Source organism: Carex rostrata, chromosome 13, assembly GCF_964058835.1.
Source record: "Carex rostrata chromosome 13, lpCarRost1.2, whole genome shotgun sequence".
In the NCBI taxonomy this organism is placed as follows: domain Eukaryota; kingdom Viridiplantae; phylum Streptophyta; class Magnoliopsida; order Poales; family Cyperaceae; genus Carex; species Carex rostrata.
This window is the reverse complement of record NC_135930.1, coordinates 9,283,186-9,308,616: the sequence shown is the minus strand read 5'-3', so window position 1 is coordinate 9,308,616 and position 25,431 is coordinate 9,283,186. Positions and strand designations below refer to the sequence as shown.

General features: G+C 33.7%; 1 protein-coding gene and 1 non-coding gene across 2 annotated transcripts; both read right to left on the bottom strand.

The window, feature by feature from the left end:
- Positions 1 to 1,182: 1,182 nt before the first annotated feature.
- LOC144564615 (putative disease resistance RPP13-like protein 1) lies at positions 1,183 to 8,638 on the bottom strand. The gene is made up of 3 exons (XM_078314221.1): positions 8,252 to 8,638; positions 1,675 to 5,583; positions 1,183 to 1,395 (listed from the first exon to the last, which is right to left on the bottom strand). Exons 1-2 carry the CDS (start codon positions 8,561 to 8,563, stop codon positions 1,831 to 1,833), a joined length of 4,065 nt encoding a protein of 1,354 aa, XP_078170347.1. The 5' UTR covers positions 8,564 to 8,638; the 3' UTR covers positions 1,183 to 1,395; positions 1,675 to 1,830.
- Positions 8,639 to 18,977: 10,339 nt separating this feature from the next.
- LOC144564880 (small nucleolar RNA snoR1) lies at positions 18,978 to 19,074 on the bottom strand. Its single transcript, XR_013514774.1, has one exon. It is a non-coding gene; the product is annotated as a small nucleolar RNA snoR1 (small nucleolar RNA).
- Positions 19,075 to 25,431: the final 6,357 nt, after the last annotated feature.

The window sequence follows — 25,431 nt, the reverse complement described above, 5'->3', positions numbered from 1 at the left end:
GAATGACTTGTTGTTGTCTTAAAATAGTGGCTAAAATCAATTTAACAGAGATTAAAAACATACTACATTCACGGGCTAAAGTCTTGAATAGAAAAAAATAGAGAGTGAAGAAATTGAGGTAAAAAGAAAAGGAAATTGCGTTATTGTAGCACTATCATCTGTGAAAAAAAGATTAAATTAAAAACCATATCGTATTATCATTTATACTACAACCAAGACTGAAATGAATATGAGATAATATATAACAACTTATATCCGGAGCAGTAAAGTCAAAACTGGTTGAGAGTAATTTTGGATTCGAATAATTGCGAATACAAATACGAATCCGGATATTCACCTTCATAAAATTATCCATATCCGTCAATTTTTCACCATATACAAAAATTATCCGTATCGTATCCGCAATTATCCGTATTCGTTTAATCCAAATTCGGATAATCTCCGAATACGGAGCGAATTATCCATATCCGTTTACACCCCTACCTGTAATACACTAAAATATATTTTTTTAATCCGTCTAACAAATCTATACCATGCTTTTATTATTGTTTCCTCTTTAGATCATCATCATCATCATTATTGCTGTTGTTATATTGTGTATTATTATAAGTTCATAACTACCTTTTGAAGATCCTAAGACGATACAAAGTACAGTTATCATACTCGTTTGTTAGTTACATTAAATTAGACGATTCAATCCACTACTGTTGAAAATGAAGACGGAATAAAAACCAGTTTTTGGTCTAGTAGCTAAGGTACATGGTCTCTATGTGAGAAGTTATGAGTTCAAAATCCGGATAGAGGAAGTCCTTTGTTGACTGAGAATTTGTGCGAAAACATTGATGAAAGAATGTGTCAGCAAAATAGCTCTGGATTCAAATGTGAGAAACTTGCCCATCCAAAACTTTACAATTTCTTCTCAAATTATTTTTGCATTTTATGTAGCATTCTAAAATGCAGCAATATTTAGTTTAGAGGTAGAGTCAGACTTTTTCTAAATTATAGAACTCAAACTTAAATAGAGATCAATAAAATTTTCATGATCATATTAAAATCAATTTTATTGTATTCATAGCATTTTACTCTAAATTATATATAATCCACCCTTGATTTAGCCCGCAATACTTAGAAAATGAAATTGGTTCAATGTAGTATAGTAAGAATAATGACGACCACACAATTTATCAACGATGATCATCACATAAAAATTTGAAAAATAACAATAAAAAAAAAATGAAATGCTTGGATATATCAAAACTAAAAGAAACTTCAACTTAAGTTTACTACTAAAATCTGTATAGAGTTTCTACAACAACTAGCAAGGAAGAAAAATATATTAACAATAACAAATTAATAAAGAAATCCTTGCCTCACATCAGCTCTTGTATTACGTCCCTATAAAATATATTAACATGATTAAGAAATCAACAATGAAGTACGATATCATAAAATTCAAAATTCAAAGCAACTACTAGACAAACCAATGGATTGGTGAAACTCTAAATTCAAAATTCAACAAATAAAGATTAAAATTGCATGTAATTCGTGTAATTTCTAAAGACAATGCGTCAAATTTGTGAAAGGGGGAGAAATTGAACAGAATTGTTAGCTTAACTTCATAAAATTTAAAATAAGATAGAGAGGCTGAGGAAAAGTGAGAGAGAGAAACTGCACCTTCAGCCTCCCATCCTGCTGACTGGCGGAGTGCGAAATGGACCTCCGCTCCGACCCACACGGATCTCAGCTCGAATCTGAGGCTTTATATTTTGGAGCAGGGCCTCATCAAACAAAGTCGGCTCTGGACTTCAGATACTGAGTTCTCTTGTCCATCTAACTCGTTTCTTTCCTTTCGAGAATCCGATGATGGTCGTCGGCTGGTTCAACAAGCTCGACCAGCCACTCGTTGCCTGGGACGAACTCCACAACCTCTTCACCAACTTGTACTAAACGCCGATCCTGCTCAATCACGTAAGGGAATGAAGATTCAGAAGATGAGGCGAGGTACCCCAGCGAGCCCGAGCGTACGCGGAATGAGATGAGGTCATTTAAATCAATTGGGAGGCTTGAGAAATCAACTGTGAGGTGTGGGAGCGAAGCAATGTGCCTTCCAAGCGTATGAGTAATGGAATATGAATTAGATGTGCTGAGAGCATTGAAAGATAAGAGTTCCCCTAGCGAATTTGAGAGAAAAGCTGGACAGTTGTGTACTGACAAGCAGTTAAGCCCAGTAATGGATCCTATGCCCGGTATCAAACACAAATTTTCACAATTCTTAATTACCAACTTCTTGGTCGAGTTGCAAGATTGGAGATTTATAACTGATAGCTTGGGGCTCCTTACTACCTGTAGTTCAACCAAAGAACTCGAGTTCAACAATAACCTGGCCATTAGACCATCAGTCAAGCCACTAACACGCAAGGTTTTAACTGATGATGGAAGGAGACTGGACCGGTTCGTTTCCATTTGATCATTTGATGATGCCAGAGAAGAGAAGAAATCGGGGCAATCTATTATTCGCACATCTCTGAGGGAAGAAAACTCTGTGAACCCTTCCTTTTTACTAATTTTCAGACTAGGGCAATCAACTATTATTAAATGCCTGAGCAATGCTAATGATGCAGGTATTTCAACCAAGCATTGATCATCATCATCTGGGTCTATGGGTACACACTTTTTTAGATATAATTTTGAAAGAGAAGGTAGTTCGAGTAGCATTAGAGATAGTTGCTTGCCGGTAATGCAGCACAACTCAATCAAGAGTTTCTTGACCGAAACAAACTTTGGGTAATCCAGCAGCTGCAATTTTTTGAATGAAGTGGTTTGTTGGAAGCCATCCCATATGAGTAGTGAGATGTTTGGACAATTTTTCAAGTTTAGCACTCTTATTTTATTCAAATTATGGTACACTACTTGAAAAATTCTCAAAGCAGTTCCACCACTTACATGGTTAATTTTCAAATTCCCATATCTTAGGTCTATAGATCCCAAAGCTCCAGCTCTATTCACACTTACAGATTTTAGCTTGTCAGTAAATGGTAGAGGCACTAGATCACACAACATATGGCAGTTTTTGATGGTGACTTCGCTCAACAAACAAAACCAGTGCTTTCCTTTAAAGGGTAACTCCTCTAATTTTTCACAATTGGTTATAACAAGCCGGGTCAAGGAAAGAAAGAATTTCTCACCATCTGTAGCAACCCATGTTTTGAGAACCGGCATGTTCACCACCTCCATGTGCTCCAATGCTGGGAAGCCGTTTACCTCAGAAGTGCCGTAAAATTGGTCTTTAATTTCTTTCATGGCACCTAAATTAACCAGACGTAGTTTTTTAAGACAAGGTAATTGTCCAAGAGGTGGAAGAATACCCAAAGCCTTGCAGTTCTCTATACTGAGACTCTCAAGAGAGGATAGCGGCATGTTAGCATCAAACCAAGTAGGTAGAATATCACCCCCATAACCACTAATAAGAAGCTTTCTCAGATTACCATTCGGTTTAAGACCTTCTAGCACCTCTCTTTTAGCGACGAAGCCAGAATTTGCGCTCTCTTCCTCCCATATGAAGCACAGCACTCTTAGGTGCTTCTTGTGTGCAAGCATCGCACCTCTAGCTTCTTCCTTGGTTTCAACATTTTCAAGACCTAAGATTCGCAGAGAGCCACCAAGTTCTCCTAAATTCTTTAGCTGCATTATCTCAAAGCCGCTCACTTTTCTCACACGAAACTCGGCTAGTTTCTGCAGAGATGATAGCTTCCCAATATTTGGTATCATAGAATGCAATTCTCTCTCTGCCATTAAACGATGCAAGGATATGAGATTATCTAAACCTTCTGGCAAATCTGAGAGGTGCTTCCACTGACTAATATCCAAAAATTGTAGGTGGTACAGATTGCATAGAAATTTAGGCAATGGTCTACCAGCTTTGGAGGTGCTTATTGCAAGATAGCGGAGGTGAATAAGGTTCTCAAAGTTACATATTAGGTTGTTTATATTGTAATGCATGCCTGTTAAGCACAAGACACGTAACTGTTTTGCTTCTCTAAATTCAGTTGCAAATGTTTTTGCAAAGTGCGGATCGTACTGGCCAATTAACAGAAGTGTTCTCAATTTTTTTATCTCTAATGAACCGCACACCTCAGCGAGTTGGTTTTCAAAACTCTCGTTGTGTTGCAATTCCTGGCTTTGTTGGTCCTTACCGTATGCAAATTTAGTGATAATAGATAAATGACAAACAGTACCCGGGATATCTCTTATGTGGGACCCATTTATACATAAGCATTCGTCCAGAGAAACCATTTGTGCCAAGTCATGCATTAAATCATGCATCATGTATTTCCCCGGAAAATGGTCTTTTTCAAAAAATGCCCAATCCAACAACATATTCAAATATTCATTCCCTATCTCCTCCACCCTTTTGCCCTGCTGCATAGGGATGAAACCTTGAGCAACCCATAAATACACCAATTCTTTCCAATCAAAACTATAATTCTTTGGGAATAGCGAGCAAAATGCAAAGCATCGCTGGAGTGGGAAGGGTAGGTGGTTATAACTCAATTTTAGCGTGGGTATGATATCACCATTTTTTTTCAAATATTTCCAAGCATTGGAATTTTTTATCCTGTTCCAATGCGCGACATCATGGTTTCTTTTTAGAAGCCCGCCAACACTTTTAGCAGCTAATGGGTTACCTTTTAGTTGTTTTGCAATTTCTTTCCCAATAATTTCTAAGTTTTCAGAATTCTCAATTTTCCCCGGCCCAAAAGCACATGCTTCAAATAAGGACCAAAACTCACCATCATCTAAACCATTTAGTTGGATATGCTCTTTCGCACCAATGTTTTGTACAACCGAATTTCGTCTAGTCGTTACCAAGATAATATTACCCTTCTTTTCCACAGACTTCATTGGATCGAGTAGAGTCTCCCAGCATTTTGCATCCTTCAACTCCCATATATCATCTAATACAAGCAAAAACCGAGTTACTTTCTTTAATTTTTCTTCAAGGATCTCCTGAAGCCTATTTAAAGAATGAATCCCAGCATGTCCGTCTCTGCTAACATGCTCCAACATGTCACGTGTAATGCTCACCTCATCAAAACTAGAAGAGACAGAAACCCACATTTGTAGATCAAAGAGCTCTTTTATTCTGGGATGATTGTTTAAATGTCTTGCAAGAGTAGTTTTCCCAATTCCCCCATTGCCAATTATTGGTAAAACAGAGATAACCTCATCACTAAAGCTACTGTTCAAAAGCTTTAGTATATGTTTTATGTCTTTGTCCCTCCCAATCATTTTTACTGTGGTATATTTGGTGGTCTGGATTTTTTCTGTTGGTACCTTGTGAATTTTCTCACCGATAGAATGGAGGCTTTCTAGGTTTAGTCCCTGCATCACACTATCACCAATTATATCCAACTTGTTACTGATTTCTTTAATTTGAGATGAGATTCTACTTCGGTCAAGCCCAATTTGTTGGATCTTAGGATAGTTGATGTCAGCAGGGCTTCCAAGTCGGAATCTGGAAGCAAGATTGGCCATAGGACTGATCACAATTTGGCCAGTAGAGGTTAAAGTTGGTGCATTTACCTGCATATATTGTTGAAAAAAGTTAGTGATATCTTGGGAGCTCACTACACAGCTAACAGGAAATCTATCAGAATAAGATCCAAGTAAGATGTATTATTTGTCGAAACACAGGAGTTGAAATGGAGTCAAATAAAATTTTGTAAGTGAAATTAATTTCTAATGCAGGAACCCTTGAGTGTAAAGCATGATTATTCCAATAAAGCATGTATTATTTTAACAAAGTACTTCCCTGAAATTCATTATAATTTTGTTGGTGTATAGAATTCCTTCATGTTCATTATTTTGTAGTTCCTCATGATGCGTATTGATGATTACAGAATAAAACCAATATATATATATATATATAGAGAGAGAGATTGATCGTCAATACTAGAGGCAATTGAAGGGCCAGTCTGGTCAGGCTTGGTCTACTGCAAATGGGAGAGGTCTTTTCTAGGTATCTCCATTTCTTCTCAATGTATTTTGAGAAAAGAAAGAACTCGAATTATTTTGATTGGGTAATTTGCAGACACGGGTAAAAGCATGGAAGAAATTAATGTCTATTGTCTTTCACTGTAGCTACAGGAAAAATCTGACATTGTCAGATTGAAATGGGGGACAAAAGGGGAATTTTGTACAAAATTCACATATAATTTTCTTAGTTATAGGGTCTTTCCAATAAATGCAATGATATGGTGGAATTTGAAAATGCCCCTTAAGAATAAGGTTTTTATTTATTTACCAAGTAAAATTAGAATCCTTACCAAACAAATTTTGACAAATAAAGGATGGCAAGGGGATGTTAGTTGCCTGTTATGTGATATGGGGTCTCTGGAATCATGTGCTCATTTGTTTCTCTTGTCCATCTCTGAGAAATATTTGGTTCATTTTGGGTATGGGACAGGAAGTAGGGGTGTTCATCGGTTCGGTTGATACCAAACCGAATTAGGCAAACCAAAGTTATAATTCGGTTATAAAAATAGAACCGAACCAAGCCATACCGAACCGAACCGAAGCAAAGTTTTATTTCGGTTTGTTTGGTTCAAACCAAAATATATTAATTTTTTTTTTGTTTAAAGCAATTGATTTATAATAAACCAAAAGTATATTAAGAAATAAACCTGGTTATTAAGAAATAAATTGGGATATTAATACATAAATCGAAGTATTTAAAGCAATTGATTAAGAAATAAACCGGGGCGGTCTAGACCAAATTCATAATATATAAAAGTTCGGTCAGTTTGGTTATTTTGGTTTTGAAAATTTCCAAACTGAACCGAACCGAACCATTAAACCAAAAAAACCGAACCGTTTGGTCCAAAGTAATTCGGTTTGGTTCAAAACCGATTAAACCGGACCCAATGAACACCCCTAACAGGAGGTGCAATACTACTGGCATGAGATGACAGATACCATGACCTTTGCTTAGCTCTTAATCATGAGAATTAGGCTCCATTTTTGCTGGTTTTTAATGCTGTTTGTTGGGGTGTATGGAAATTGAGAAATGATGTGTGCTTTAACAGTGGGGAACTTATTACTGTCAGACATAATCATGCTAATTAGATCTTTATTGTCTTATTGGACAGGATTAAACAAAGAGGAGACAATACAACAAGTGCAAGATTGGATGCCTGTTGATATGGATATGATACCATTACAAAGTGTACCACCTGCCACTGTGCCATTGCTCTCTGGTATAGTGGTACCAGGCCATAATATTGGAGGACTGCTTGGCCAGTAAAGCAGATTTCTTTGTCCCAATTTTGCTTGTTGCACAAGCTGATTCATGCCTGTGTTGAGGTTGTACTATTTTGAATTGCTATGCTTTATTACTTGTTACTTTTCTATGGGTTCTTTGTTGCTTGAGATATCAGTGTGATAAATTGATGTAAGTAGATGATTTTATGCATAGGTTGGGATTTTTTTTTAGGCATAAAGGTTGATGAAGTCAACCGAGATGGGTGTGAGACTTGAGCTGGCAACTTCTAGCTCCTGTACCAGTACTAGTACAGTGGAGCAGGAAAGTTACCATGCTACGTCAATGAACAAATATGTGAGTACTGAGATCTTTGAGTCTAAGGTTTCTTTAGAGGAAGGGTTTTAATTTAATTCTGAGTTGAAATTTTTTAGAACACTTGTAATGTGGCCTTGTTAATAATAAATTGGGCAATCATGCCTTTTCATCAAAAAAAAAAAAAAAAATGTGGCAACACAAACACTAAGAGTATATTTGTTTTTTTGACAGGAATCGGGGACTGTCTGATGACCATCAGACCAACTTGCCTGATTGGAACCTTTAGATTTATTTCAAGATTCATGCGCACAGCTTTGAGATCCATGCGGATCAAGTGCGCATGAATCTTGACGTGGAACGAATGGCCGAATGGTAAAGGGACAGGCCTGATGCCCATCAGATTGCCCCCTCTTTTGCGCAGAACAAAATTTCTGATTAGTAAAGGGATAAATATGTCTAAGGAGCAAAACAGCACACAGACTAAGAAATGGTACCCAGTGTCCCGAGCCCACTAGACATGGGCCTACGTACCAGGCCTATGTAAAAGTACAGGTACCTAACCATCTAACATCATTGTTCTCGACTCCATACCCTGCTCCAAAAATAAAAAAAATAAAAAAAAAAAACGAAATGAAATAATCTCAAATTTAAACTACAATGTGATATAGCTCTCACTTGTTGCTTCCCAGGACCCTCGACCTGTGCCTGAAGCCTATAAAAATCCAACTCGTCCACCAAATCATCCGCCGCCAGAGCGAGACGCTTCAGTTCGTTAAGGCGCTGAGCCAGAGCCTTATTTCCAATCTCACGGTGGCCCCTGGCGGCCTCCAGCAGCACACTGATCCTGTTGATTTTAGCAAGGAGCAGCTCGATCTCATCGTGGAGGTGCTCGCGTGATGCCCAGGTCTGGAGAGCAGTGTCGGCCAGCTTGTCGAAGATCACTTGTATGAACCACCCTGCCATGGTCAGTGCCATCGACGGATCCATTGTGGGCAAGGGAGAGGTTGAAAGAGAGTTGAAGTTGGGGGTTTGATCGGCTTTCAGTTTGTGAGCGAGATGGGAGTGGGAGTATGGTTGTCGGAGAGATCTTAATCATTGGTTGACTTCCAAGTCAATAAAAAAATAAAGATAAGTTTTTGGGGAATTTCACGTATCCCCTTCAAAAACCTTGAAATTACGCCTTTGTCCCTCTAAAATTCATAATATCATATTTACCCTTCTAAAGTTCAAGAACTCACAAATTTACCCAACTTATTGATTTTTCTAATAGAACTTATTTTAAATTTATAAATTATCCATTTTATCCTTCCTCCGTCATTTCTTCTTCTCATTTCTCTTCATCCCAGAGATCCTCTAAATATAATTTTGAATGAATTGTCAACATATATAAACAAAAGTATACTTGATATATATACAACATGTACGTACACGTATTTTCAGAAGAAGAGAAAATAAAGGAAGATCAGAAGAGCATATGGCCTCCTCGCAAGATTGTGTTGTCCTCTGTTGTTTTTTATATTTTTTTTGTGCTACCACATATGCATTCCTTGTCCATCCCCAAGAGTTACCACGGGTGCATTCCTTGGGCCATCCCTGATTTATTTTTGAGATTTTTTTTGTATCCCTTAGGGGTATCAACAACATTAACATGGAGAACTAGACTGAAATTAATGATTGGATTAGCCAAGGGGCTCGCCTTCTTACACGATGCCGATACACCACTATGATTCAAGACTTGAAACTCCAAAGCAGGTGAAGATGAATTGGTGAGTTTCCATGTGACTTGAAATTTTCTCACTAGGTGGTTCTTTTCAATTTTTTTTTAAAAATTAAGGGCTTCTCAAATATACAACATGTGTTCAGTTCCAATTGTCCTGGATTATTTAAACTATCTTTGTTACTTCTAGTTAGTGCATACAACATGTTTGTTGAAAAACCTGAGTGAAATTTTTGTCGGGCTTATCAGCTCAAACAACACCAAATAAACCAAGAGCAGAATAGGAGTTAAATAAATAATTGTTATTCCATTCAAAGATTTTAATGACAAGGAATTTCAATTTGTTGGCAGGTAAGAAATTAGCTAATCTCCCTTCCTAGATGATATGAAGTGTATGTTATAAATTAGCTCATAACAAGAATTTTCATTTGTTGGCAGGTGAGAATTTCTTTAGGACGAAGAGAAAAGAAAAGAAGAAATGATGGAGGAAGGGTAAAATGGGTAATGTATAAATTTAAAATGAGTTTTATTAGAAAAATTAATAAGTTGGGTAAAATTGTGAGTTTTTGAACTTTAAAAGGGTAAATATGATATTATGAACTTTAGAGGAGAAAATACGTAATTTCAAGGTTTTTGAGGGGTAAATAAGGTTTTTTTTTCCAAGTATATACACAAGTCTTGTGAACTGTGATGAGGTCAGGTCGCTTCGTCAGATGATGTCCAAATGCGCGGATAGTAAAGATTTGGGTCATGTTTGGTTGTAGAGTAAGAGGTGGAGTAAATCCCTTACTCCACGCTTAAGGAGCCAAACGAGGAGTAACATAGACGGTTTAAGATGGAGTAAGATTTGAGCTAAACCGGAGTAACTTACACCACCTAGAGAGGTGGTTTAGCTTACTCCACCAAACATGATTAACTTACTCCGGTTTAGCTTGGAGTAAGAAATTTAATCTGGTTTAACTTTACTCCACAACCAAACATGACCTTGATAACTTGATATGAAATGTCACGCGGAGCGTATTCCTCGTTAAATTTTAAATTTGTATACTCTGAATTAAGATTAAGACCGTCCGATTTAAATTCGCCGTGTGCTACTGCTACAGGTGTGGATCGGATTGGTCCAGATATTTTATTGAACGGCCCGGAGATTAACTCAAACGGTGAGTAATGCAGAGGATGCAGATTATTAAGTTTTACACCTTGTTTGGATGGTGAGTAGAGGAAGGAATGGGAGGTAAAGAATAGAAGGGAATGGAATGGAATAGAAAGTAACATTAACATATTTAACATCTTTATGTTTGGATGATTAATGAGAGAAAATAAATTTAACTTTCCTTTCCGTCTTATTTCTTGTTTGGTTGGTTAAAATTTAGGAGGTTAATGGGAAATTCGGTGACTGTTGTAGGTTTGAAAAAAAAATCTTGTATGAAAATTATATATGTAAGATATAGAGTTGTGCATTTGTGTCATCTTTTTAAAAAATATTTGTAATAAAATTTATTTCTATCCGTTACACTCCAATTTGAGAGGAAAACCGATTCTATTAATTATCATGATACAAGGTTAAACCTTTCACCTCCGACATAATTTTATCAACCAAACACAATTCAACAGAAAGTTTTTGTTCTTTTCCATTCTCTCCCTCTACTCTCCATCCAAACAAGGTGTTAGCATCCGTAGATTATAGTTACAAGTTTATTTATTTTAAACGCTTTTGCGAATGAATGAATCAATCAAACGAATTTATAAAAAAATCAAAAAAATTGATTGCAACTTTTTCTTTCTTGAAACTTTTAAATTTTGTTATTATATATATTACAAGTAAATAAACTATTGTTGAATTAATAAGTCAAATTATATTTGAATCATTAATTTTTGAACTTGTCAAATTACTTTTGGAGCTTAAATAAGCATGTGTATCATCATCATTATCATCATGATTTTTATTATTGTCGTCTTCATCTATTATTATTAGAACTACCTTTTGGAAGTAGGCAATACAAAGTACAATTATCATATATGAAAAATACAATAAATAAATAAAATCCTTGGATATATCAAAAGTAAATGAACTTGATCTTATGTTTACTCCCGAATCCGCATAAATTTTCTACAATAAATGACAAAACGAAAAACACAACAATCCAGACCTGAAGATAAATAATTCCCAGTTATCTGTCCTTGCCTCGCATCCCAGTCTTCATATATTACATCCATATAAAAAATATCAACCCTGATGAGGAAAATCAGATGTGGAACTAGAAAATTTGAATAGAGAACTAATTTATAAAATATAATATGTGAAAAAGACAAAAGAAAAAAAAAATTATTTAGTGAGAATTGAACTCATGACCTTACATATACCAACTAAAGTACAAATTACTAAACTACCAATATATTTTTATTATCTTATGAGGGGAGCTAGACTATATAAAAATTCAAAAAATTCAAAAGCTCAACTAAATTTTAATATACATAATTACTAATTTTAAAATTATAGAGTGGCTTAAGGGAAATCCGCCCTTGAGGAAAATCAACAATAAAGGAAAATCTACAAGAGGTCAGAGATTATTCCTCCAATTTCATCTTGTGAAGTTACTAAGAAATTATACGACAGATGGTGATATCATTCTTCTGTTGACCTCACCGGAACACGCACGTCTCTCTGGACCCTGCTCCTTGTTTAAACCTAAAAAGTATTACCTATAATTTATATTTCTCTTTCAAAAAAGAATATATTATATTTCAGCTACAGGATTAGTGATTGTTTGTGTTGTTCGTAGGGATGACAAAAAAGTCCAATTGACCCGGCAATTCAGTCTTATTCGTCCGGCTCGCTTTTTATTCGGTCAGCCTGACACTGTGATGAGTTAGGTAAGGACAGGCCTAGAATCGGGCCTGGGCTTATGCCGAAGCTCACAGGTAGCCCATGGGACTTTATGTTAAAAAAAATTAACAGACTAGCCACCTTTATTTGCTATTAAATTATTAATTATTTTGTTGCTCCAGTAGCAAAATCACATTGTTGTTTGTTATTAAACTATGAATTATTTTTTTTTCCAATTAGAAAAGTTACATTATGAATTGTTTTGTTTCTTGTACGGTTCATTTGATGCGGTTGAATATGGATGGGCTAGAGGTGGCAACGAGCTGTTAAAGAGCGAGCTAGATCACACACGTACTTGGCTTGTTGGTGTATCAAGTTGAACGAGCGAGTTTGAATTTTAGGTTCCGAGCTAAAACTATTGCTCAAGACCGACTCGTGGATTGTCCAAGCGAGCTGAGCTAGCTCGCTACTAGCTTAGCAGATTTATAAATTTGTATATTTTCTTTCCTTATATCTTAAATTTTCATAACACATCTTATCAATTATGGCTAAAACAAAATAATATTTATATGACTAATTAGTGAATAATACTCTTAATTCAATTGTAATTAAGCAAATCAACTACTATAAATTAACTTTACAGCTAAATTCATATATACAAATATATCAAAATCGTAAATTCATACAAACATATTCACAGAATAAATTCATCCATACCAAATCAAACAAATTCATACAAATTAACTTAATTGCTTACAATTAATTCACACATATTCTATACAAAATTATTAATCAACTTAAACACAGTCCAAAGTGCAATTGTCATAACATTGACTATAACATCCATAGACCATAATATCCTCAATCTGAAATGAATGGATCTGATTAAACTATTAAACTGTGTATATTAAATAGCTCGTGCCGAGCCATGCCAAACTCAAACTCATTAATTATGGCTCGAGTATGTAGCGAGCGAGCTAATTTTAACTCGATATACTAACGAACGAGCTGTTATCGATCGAGTCACGTGCGAATACCAAGTGGGCCACGAGCCACGGGGTTTTTTGCCAGTCCTAGGATGGGCCAGCGGGTATGGGCGGGCTGGGTATAGATTTTTAAGCCCATCAGATTGGGCCGGGTAGACGGGCCATAAGTTTTTAACGGACAGGCTGGGCATGGACTTAGTAAAATATCAGTGGACTCGACCCATTGCCATACCTAGTTGTTCGGTGCGTAATTTACCTGAAGCCATGCACGTTTAGTCGAGAAGGTAAAATTTCGATCTGGTCAAATAATTAAATGTTTGATAAAGAGTTTCGTATTAATGAAAACCATAGAGCTTCGCATTCTTTTGTTGTTTCCTTTTAGAACGTCTATAAACAAAGCATTAACCATTAAAAGCATGTTTGGTGGAGATTAAAGTTAAAAGATCTAACTATTGATAATTTCAAAATCAACATAAACTATTTTTATTTGGTGAAGACTTAAATGTTAAAAGGATTGAGGTTAGACATGAGAGAAAAAAATATTAACAAGACTTTTTTTCCGTAATAGATATCAACGAAAGGTGGTTTAACGTTGAGATCATAGACACGAGATATCAAAATCAGAAAAGTACAACGAGATCATAGACAGGGCCACGCGAGATATCAAAATTTTATACTTTTGTTTTTTCTTCAGAAAATTATTAAAATATGTTTGTTATTTTGAATAAATATAAAATTATTAGTATCATACCCGTATATTGCAACGGGGACATACTATAAGAAACAAATGTATCAATGAAAATAATAATTATCTAAAAATTAAAACACATGTTAATAGAAAATTTATATGATTTTGTATTTTTAATTAACTTTAATCATGATCTCTGATAACAATTTGATGATGTGATGATTTTTTTATTTTTAAGTACCAATGATATCAAATAATAGCTCGATTCGAATCTAATATCACATATCATACAACAATTCAATATTAACATATAATATGATATTAAAAAACATAAATAAAAAGTGTTATCGTGTGTATGTATAGGACACACACACACACATATATTATAAGAAAAATATATATTCACACACACGTTCTAATTTATATTCTTCTTTGTTTTCAATTTAGAACACACACACACATTGATATATTCTATATCGGAAATATATTCTAAATTGCCTACACCAACATGTATAGAAACAAAGAAAGAGAAATAAGGAAATAAAAAAAATGATTTTCATTGTGATCCGTATAGAAACGAAGAAGTAAGAAAATAATAAATAAGAAAATTGAAGGTGGAGTCTTCTCAATTGAAGATGAGAAATATGGAAACAAAAAAAAAATAGGGAAACATATAAGAGTAAAGCTAGCGTGTGACATGCTCACCAAGAAAGTTTGGTGAGCATAACTCCAAAAGTATATCGGATCGACGTCAAATGCCAAATCCAAACCGTTGAAATCCATGTACTTCATGAGTGATGCATATACATGCAAAATTTTGAAAGTTTCGAGTTTATTTGCTACACGGTCAAGTGGTCAAAGAAATAATAAAAATTGAATATATAAAATAACTTATAATAAAATGTTCATTTCTTTGACCACTTGACCGTGTAGCAAATAAACTCGAAACTTTTAAAATTTTGCATGTATATGCATTACTCATGAAGTACATGGATTTCAACGGTTTGGATTTGACATTTGACATCGATCCGATATACTTTTGGAGTTATGCTCACCAAACTTTCTTGGTGAGCATGTCACACGCTAGCTTTACTCAACATATAAATATATCGCTAAATTTCAGATTTTATTTAATTTTAATTGTAACGTATCGTGTAGCAGCATATGTGGTGGGTATGTTTTTAACTAAATTTAGATTTCTATACATAAAACAGATGCATTTAATCAAAAGAAGACAAATTATGTAATTGGAGAGCTAAGATCAAATCCGAAGTTTCATCTCTCAATCGTAGCCGTTGGCGGATCGGACACCCAACGTGCTTAATAATAGAATAGAGATATTTCATTCCAAAATTTTGTCCCACATCATAATTTCTTACTCGATTCCCGAAAATATAATAAAGACAAAATAGAGAAAGTTACATTCTGGTTAAAAAATTTCTGGTATGATCGTGAATTGAATAGGAACGATCGAGGAAGGTTCATGAAGAAACACGGAAGTTGCTTCTACCTTCTTTGATTGATAATACTTGCATGCAGCACCACTTAGTAGCTTCTACTAAGTTTTTTTTGTACTTAGTAGCTTCTACTAAGTTTTTCAAAAAAAAAAAAAAGATAATACTTGCATGCAGAACCATCATTTGTAGATCGTTTCGCTTGGAGCTCCCAGCAGTTGATCCCACATCTGAGAACCAACAGGTTCTTCAAATTTTTGTTATTAAACATAAAAATCAATGTTGAATGACATTACTTAGTATAGTTAGATTGACATGCCTAATGTCTTACTCGTGTCTCACATTTTTATTTCTATTTTTAAAATTCAAACAATCGATCTGAACCACTTAACGTGACCACTATATTAAATGTGTTTGGAAACCAAATTTTATAATTTTTGAAAAATATTTATGAATTTTTTATATAGATAAAAAATGATTATTTTTCATAAGATATAGAATCGCGTGTTGAAAATCAGTAATTTTGTACCTATCTAAAATAGTCAAAAAAAAAAGAACGATAAAATTTAATCTCTAATCACATTTTAAATGGTTAGGGAATATATAACCCTATTTGTATTTGAAAAACCCTAAACCCTAACCCTATTTGTTGGTTTCAGCAAGAAATTCAACATTTTTCAAATACAAATAGGGTTATGTTGTTAACTGATTGAACTGTTGAATTAGATTACCTATGTTTGCCTTAGGCCACGCCCAGTACTTTCAAATATTTATCAAGTTCGGCACATGTGTTTAGAGGTTCGATGTATACTCTGGTAATCTGGGTCGCTCGAAATTTCAATAAATAAGACAAGATCTTAAATAACCAAAATTTCAAAATAACGAATTAAGCTGCGGATTATATGGTAGTTGTGTTCCACGGTTCCACCGATTGTTGAAATTTTTTTAAAGTTATTCCGTTAAAGTTGCACTACCTTTTATACCCGGTGAAGAATGCTCACAGTTTATGGGCACAAGTTTTATGTTTATAAAAACCGAAATTCGATGTTTATAAAAGATCCGATCTATGCACCTTCACCTCGATCAGCATTTGAATTTTCTATAGATCAAGTCGTTCCTGAAATCCTGGTATTTCGTCTCTGATACGAGATCAACTCACAAAATTAATTTAAAAAGCTCTATCAAATTTAAAATAACTTCATTACTGTTACCAAGATCTAAATATAATAATTTTTTTAATTCATTTCATATATTCACGATATTTCAATTTGAAGCAAACACAGTATGAAGAAAAGCGTGTAATAATGGCTCCTTATCACAAAATAAATTAGAGGGGGAGGGGAAGGGACTAACGGGAGGGCAGGGGAAAGAAGAGAAGAATTTAAAGGCATTCACCTGCTCCACAAGTTAACACCGATGTAAAGCAAGGAAGTTTGTAACTTCTAATATTATCTTAAATATGACTACTTTGCCCTCATCAACAAAAAATAATGTTTTTAATTCTTCAGCTTGTGCGGCGCATGTTGTTGTATGTATTTTCATTTGATTTTATGCTATCAATCCAAACACAATAATATTTTAATTGAAGAATCGGCACCAGCGGTCCAGCCCTGTTCAAAAGTCAAAGAGATCATTTTCATGTACCCAAAAGTGACACTAGCTATCTCCAAAATCACATGTTTCAACTGATAACTCAACACTGATACCAGTTCGGGCTGGTACAAACCACTTTTGCAACTCAATACTGATCACAGTTAGACCAATTTACCCTTTTAAACATTTTTTTTTTTTTTAATTTTCTTAGACTGGTTCAGATTGCAAAAAAAATGCACAAAGCCATGTAGATATCAAGCAGAATAGGGATTATTATGATATGCATTAAATGGAGAATACGGATTACTATGATTTGAATTAAATGGAGATTCTTTATTATTTTAAAGTTAGTGAACTCTTTGCTCAACAACTATTTTCATTAGAAAAAAAATATTCTGTACATCACCTCAGTTTCTAAAAAATGAAATAAGGGAATTATTACAACTTGGCTATAGTGAAAATAAAATTGCGATCAAACAGGAAAACGAAGAAGCAAATTATCGCTGCTTCTGTTCCATTGTCTGATCTGATGCTTCTGGTAAGCATGCACCTTACATGATTGCATTCCATTGCCTGATCTAAATATCGACTTCATGTATGAGCTGCGCCTCTCTCTTCCTCTCTTCTAAGAAGACTCTTTTCGGTTTCTTTCACAGCATAATGCCCATGCTCCGCCCGCCCAGATTATGCCTCATAAGCACTTGTCATTTGGAGCCACCAAACTCTTCCTCACAGTCCATAGTTGGATATGTCTCTACATTTCCACTTGGCACAACAAATCCAAAACCGTGTATTAATCTTGTCCGTAATATTTTTGCTCAAGTGCTAAAACAAAAACTGGTACATACCAAACATTTACGTATGACCAACATTTGCTCACCTTGTACATAAGGGTGTGCTCCGCAATTGAGGGTGAAATCCTTCATTAATGGAAGGGGAAGGAAGACGTTCACCCCGAACAGTAATCCTTACACCCTGATTTGAGGGTGAAGATTGTCGCTAAAAATTACTACGCGTTCACCTCCACTTCCTCTCCGCTTCTTCAGTTCTGGAGCAGGTGAAACCTTCGGGCAGCTACGGTCTGAGGCACCATTCACCTCCGCACAGTGTATTTTCCTTCCTCTCCCTCCGCGTAACCTCAATTGGAGCACACCCTAAGTGTACCATGTCCTGTCCCCTCTGTTACCCTCAACTGGAACGCAGCACTATTATTAAAACTGGACCGGACCAGGTGGTCCGGCCGAAATAAACCGGAACTGACTAGTTTGGTTCGTTTAGTAGACCGTGTTACGTGTATGCTATTCAACCGAAAAAACCCGAGTTAATGCACCGATTTTAGTAAAAACCAGTAACTTGTTTGAGAAATGAAATTTAAATTGGTTTAGTTTTTCATGCTCTTTTTATGCGTTAAATGAGAGAGAGAGTAAAAAACTAATAGCTAGACTCGTAGTTTACTAAAACTCAAAATCAAAAAGTACACATAACTTAGTTTTTATTTTGCCTTGTAAAATTTGTACATAAAACCTCAAATACTATAGAGTTCAAAAAAATCAATTATTTGTGTTATAAAAATTATATCTATGGTGCATATTTATTTCTTTTAAAAAACAATTCTTACTATTTTATTATTGATTTTAGTTTTCATAACTTTTTTAATCAAAATTGTCTGTGGACTGGATGATAAAACTTAAAGAAATAAAATTGAATGATTATATTTTTCTCTATAAGAAAAATATTTGACATTTTTTAATCAAATAGAAATTTTCATTATTTATAAATGTTAAATTTTGATATGTATTTATTATTTCGATTTAATATTAGTTTAGTATATGTATACACGTCTGAATTATGACAAATGCAATATAAATGATATGATTTATAACAATTTTCTTATCTCATATATGCGTTAGCATTAAAATAAACCAGTAATTGAACCGGTTGATCTGTCGGTCTGACCGGTAAACAAACTGTTGATCCAAAGATTTACCGAGTTGATATCCAATCCGATTCTGATAACATTCGAGCGTAGGGTTAGTGTCAAATTTATAAAACAAAAAATAGAGTTTATCCAATTCATATGATCTTAGCGTTCCGTGTTAAATCCGACCTAAATAATAAACACTTTCAAATAAGAAACGCTCAGAGAGTTGCTAAATCTGCTCAGCGAAGGATTTTAAGAATAAAACCCTTCTCATACAAGAGGTGTCAGAAAAAAGCGTTACTCATCACAGCTACCTCTCGACTTCCAATTCCAATCGAGAAAACAAAAACACAAACAAGTTCGAAAGAGAAGAGATCAAGTACACAAAAAAAGAACAAAAAAATGCTCCAGGCAAGTGGCTGATTATCAGATCCCTTTTCATTAAAAAGAGATCTCATGAGTAAATTAGCATTGCTCGTCGGAGCATCTCCAGGTTAACAAGTTAACATGAAACGAAAAAACATGAATCGCAGTGACAAACACTGGAACGAGAGAGAGAGAGAGAGAGAGAGACAATGGCGGCGGGGAAAAAGATTGAGAGGAAGAGTCAGGGTTTATAGATATATATATAAGCTAGAAATTAGCGAATCCACCAGGTTTAGGCCCAATAATGGCTAGCGGGCCGGATCTGACAAAACTTATGGACCTTTTATTATTGATTGCTTTAAGGCCTTAAGAATAGTAGACAATTTTAATGAAGTTGATTACTTCGAAGGCAATCTGATCCTAAACATTTTATTATTATTTGTATGCCCGTTTTGAATTGATAAAACTGATACACGTTTAGAATATGAAAATAAAATTTGCAAATTAGACGAAGAAAATAATTATAAACATATACAGGAGCGGATCTAAAAAAACACAGTACAATTTGATGTTTATGTCTATTCTTGACTCAGCAGAATGCCTATCCATAATTCAGAAATAATTTAAAAACATGGCTTAGCGACTCTTGTCTTTTGGTCCATATATTCTTTAAAAATGCATATTTTACATAACACTGATTTATCTTTTTTCACACTACTCTTATTTTCAACTGAAAGATAAATAGTTTTGTCCATATGTGAGTTAAAAATGATTGAAATTGAAGAATGCAAACTTATGGATTGAATTGTGTTTATTATGTTGAGTGTTTTTTATTTAATATTCGATTAGTTAATAGATTTAAACTCAATTAATTATTTAAATCTAATTAGTGTACTATCATGATAAAAATTATGAATCCGCCTTGAATATATGTATTTAGACTATCTCCGTGCATGCTTTTAGCCAACGCTTCTGATTTACTTTGAAAAACTGAACATAATCTTGTCAAATATTTAAAATAATATTATTAATACTGTGATATTACGAATTTGGGGTAGGCAGAAAAATCAATCCTAGACGTGATTTTGCTCAATGGTAATCCATCTTTTATTTTTGGTCTGAACTACAAACACTGTAAGTTTTTAGTTATTATTATGCGCTAACCATGAACTTCATTATTTGGTTATCGGATCCGTCTGCTAAATAATCATCCGAATTATTCCAGCAAGAACTTTTGAGAAAAAAAAGAGATATGGATCTCGTGAGATGAAATTGACAAATATAAATTTTAGAAGTAACATGATCTATCAATTTAATAATAATAATGATAATAAAATATCAGCCTGAGGGCTATCCATAGTATAAAACATCGGCCCGTATTCTGTCAAAAGGTTTCCTTTTTCATATTTTTCTAAAAGAATAATTTATTACCATATAAAAAGGAGAAAATAAAGATGTAACTAAGATACGAACTAAAAAAACTGAAAGAGAAAAAAAATAACAAAGTCAATCAAGCAGATTACAAGCAAATTACAAACGGATGGTTCATATTAATTTCTGTCAAACTAAAGTGAATTTGATGTCTATAAAAACTATAAAATATCTATTTTGAGATTCGTGTCAAATTAATGGACCGTGTGTTTCTAATTTGACCGAGTCAGGTATCAGAGTGACCCGAATTCCATTAATGCTGCCCCCTCAACATATCCTAGATTCTCTCAATCGAGCAAGCGCCGAGCAAAGTAAAACAAATAGCGTATTAGCTCACAATAATGACTGGATACGTGTCGACACGATCAGATTGAACTCAAGAACAGCACCAGCGTTCGTGAACCGCACCTGCACCCATAAACCGCGCTCGTAAACCGTACATACACCGATGCAATTTTTCTCCAAGCACAATTTAATAAGGAGAACAACTTGAACGGTTCGGATCGACGTTTTGAACTTTGAAAATTAAAAAACAAATTAGTAGCACCAAAGTTCAGAAATTACCACTTTGATTTTAGCCAACCTCCTTATTATGTTCGATATAATAGTACTGAACAATTAGAATTTTGCTGTGATGGCACTGTGATTGTGCAGAAAGGAAATAAGATCTAATTTCTACAATAACTAATAATTCAATTACAAAATGCTCTACAATATCAAAGGTTTCTACCAAAATAAAAAATTTAACTGCACATTAGCATATTTTAAAACAAAAATGAAATGGGAAAGTAAAGAACAAGTTTGAGAAGGAAATGGAAAATGACTGAGCGGTGGATTGAGAAGCGATAGAAAGAGCTAAACAGGAGAGAGACAAAAAAATAAATGTCTGCACTACAAGTTCTAAATTTCAAATTATATTTTTCAAATAATGAAATAGATGGGTTCAAATCCGGTTTGAACCGGATCTAACCTGAGTTGACTAAAAATTTCTAAAAATTACTCTGAACCATTTAACCATCGAATATCGGTTTGGATTAGGTCCAACTGGGTTAGAAATTGATAATTTTTTTCTTATTAGGGAGTAGGTGGGTCCAACACATAAAATTTGAGTTTAATGGATAACGCTTCCGTCCGATTTGCTTCAATATTTATGTTTGTCGCTTCAATATTTGTACGAATCAAGCGCACGTGCATCTTAAAGCAAATCAGACATAAATATTATGCATCAAATTCAAATGGACTTCGATGAGCACCAGACATATTCTACTTTTTACTACTAAAATTGAAAAAAAATGTGTCTAATTTTCAACCTTTTAAACTCTTGGTATACTAAGATACCTAGCATTTCTCTTTTATTGATTCTGTCACTTGGCATTTTTTATTATTACTTTTTCTTTTATTGTATCTGTTGAAATTTGCTCAATTTAAATAACCCTTTCTCCTCTTGTTTTCTGATGATAGTTACTAGTTAACTTTTATGGCACAATAATCCTTTCTCCTTCTCTCATGCGTCTTTGTTATTTCAAATAATTTTAGGAAAAAATGTGAGAAATTCTTGATGCCTCTAACAAGTCATATAACAAACTTTATAAGCAAAGAAGACGCTTACGATTTGTTACCAAAAAAAACAAAAGATCCTAATTTATCGTTAGAAAACGAGGAAGTCATCTGAAAATTTCATATATATTCCTCAAAAATCTTGAAATTACGTATTTCTTCTCTAAAATTCATAATATCATATTTACTCTTCTAAATTTCAAACACTCACGAATTTATTTGATTTACTAACTTTTCTTTAAAACTCGTTTTAAATTCTAAAGTTCCCATTTGACTATTATTGAAAATTAAAAATGATGTAATCTAAGAAAAATGTTTCGTGATGATTCATTTCTGGTTTTAGTGTATTTATTTCTTCATTTATTTTTGAAGTTTAGTAGTCTCTGTCTTTTGTTTAAAGGATATAATAAAATAATTTTGTTCTTGCGTTAGTTAGTAAACAAGAAAAAAAAACCATTTATATGGAATTGAGGAACGAGACAAACAAAAGATGAGTTACTAAGTTAGGTGCGACAAAGCACATTAAATCAAGCAACTTTTATGTTTGTTCTTGTATAGGAGATGACAAAAAAAATTTAATTGAAACCCATAGAAAATTGTAATTATAGATAAAGTTATAAAAAATAGCTGTTACATAAGATTAAACAACGAGTCTATAATAAGAGTAAAGCTAGGGGGTGATGTGCTCACTAAAAGAGTTTGGTGAGCACAAATTCAAAAGTTAATCGAATTGACTTTAAACGTCAAATCTAAACCGTTGAAATCCATGTGCTTCATGAGTGATGCATGTGCATACAAAATTTTGAAAGTTTTGAGTTTATTTGCTACACGGTCAAGCGGTCAAAGAAATAATAAAAATTGACTATATAAAACAATTTATAAATTAACTTAATAAAATATTCATTTCTTTGACCGCTTGACCGTGTAGCAAATGAACTCGAAACTTTTAAAATTTTGCATGCACATGCATCACTCATGAAGCATATGGATTTCAACAGTTTGAATTCAGTGTTTGAAGTAAGATCGATTTCAAACGTCAAATCTAAACCGCTAATAGACAACTGAAAAGGCTTCCTTTGTAACTTTATGATATTCAATTAGAATAAACCTAATAATCGCTTAATGAATTCTAGAACTTTTTGGTAGGTCTGTCTTTGTCTGTATCTTAATTTGTACCGCTAACTGGAAAGAGATGGTACAGCTGAATGCGACTTTGGTCTGGCAAGCAATTTTTAACGATATGATCATCATTTATGAGACTCGAAAAGAGTCGTGTCGTATGCATTTTAACGGAGAAATTAATAAAATAATAATTATTTCGAGGTGCTTTACGCAAAGAAGACAATATATATATATATATATATATTTTTAAATGCAGGAAAATCACGGGGGAATGCTACGTGTTTATAATAGAGCATGACATGTGTGATGTGAACTGGTTTTTGTGTACAAATATTGACATTTGATTTAAACTGTTAACCGGAATTGTTACTTTCTCATGAAGTTTCCACCCACCGCAAAAAATTTCTCTCCAAACAACTCGGAAAAATAACAAGGGAAGATCTCTCTAACAACTAAAAAGATATTTGACCCGCATCAAGGAGAGAATTGTGAGTATTGATTGACCTTCTAGAAAGTAGAAACGGTAAACTAGTCTTTTGTGTTCCTTCTCTAACAAACAAATCTCTTTTGGATAAGTCCGCTGAAGAGATCTTTTGTTGCTGTCCAGGCGTACTGGTTTTGTGTACCGGATGCTATAGCACACATGACGTGGCTTCAGCAAGAACCATGTGCCTGTCTTATCTAGGTGGCATTTTGTTAAAAAAAATAAAGAAGAAAAGGAGGACCCACACTAAAACTTGATCAAATAGCCATATAATTTGACTGCCAACCTAAAGAAAAAGTAAGAAACAATAAAAAATAATTTATTATTAACTGTTCAAACAATCTATTTTATTCCTTCATTTTTTTTCTATTATAAGAACAGAAACAAATAAAAAAAATTAAAATTAAAGATCTGACCAAGTGTTTTTGTAGTTTATCAACGTTAATTTGTAGTCCTGCTTAAATATCAAAATTTGAAGAAAATTGTCCGTTACTCTAATTTTGATTTTTTTTTTTTTTTTTTTGAGAGAAAAGTGAAGGTCTAGCCTTCAAGTTTCATTCTAATTTTGATTTGATTGTTATTCTTATTTATATTTAGGGTATCCCCAATATCCCCGAAAATAGATCAAGCGGTAGAGATGATTCTAGAGAACCTGAACTTTGATGCCCATAGTCTAATTGACCTTCTGGAAATAGGAAAAACAAACAATACTAAAATTTCTGTTCGAATCCCCTGTAATTGTAAATAGCACATAATAATATCATTTTTTAAATTTTATTACTTGATACGATTTCCATATCCACCTGCTGGAATTCTAAATTCCTGGTTGTTGTACGTCATTTACACATCATGCTATTTAGTATTCTCATTCCCCTTATTATTAATATTATGTTGAATTCTATTGTTTTTTGTTTACTATTCTCATTCAACTTGAAGGTATTGTCGTATTGGCTTGAATTTTTTCCTGTGGGTATTCCGATATTTTATATAGACAGTCTTAATCATATCAAACAAGTATCTAATATTGATATTCGTAAAAAATAAAATTAAGATTCACGCGCCAGCACATACGTAAACTTATGTATCTTATTTTTTTAAAGAGAGAAGTTTTTGATGGATATCTTAAAATAAAATATATTATAGTCATTGGCATAGTTAGGATTTTTATTAGGAATAAGCAAAATAAATTATTATTATTATTTTATTTCAATTATTAAACTATAAAATATTATTAAATAATTTTTATTGGAAACGGAATCGACCATGAATTAAAATTGAAAAAATCGGTAGAAATCAACTGAATTAGATTGAAAACTCAAGTTTTTCGAAAAATTATTAAGATAAAAAATTAATCTAAAATATTGAAGTATTAAATTTTACTTTGAAGCATAGTTCACAAGACTCTTCTATTAAAATTCAGCCCATTTTTGAATAGTTAAACCTAACAAAAATAATTTAATGCATTACATTAAATTTAGTATATTACTTCATAAAATATTTTAGTCTATTCATTAAAACAAAAATAACAGGTTTATTATGGTCCCACTATCATACCATTTTTAATCACCTTCCTCTTGTCGGTATATTTCAAAATAGATTGATGAAATACTACCAAATTTGTAACGACTTGGCCAATTTCACTAATCGAGAGCTTTGACTCAGTCAGGAGTAGGCAAAACTCAAATCTAGAGGTAGACAAAACCCAAATC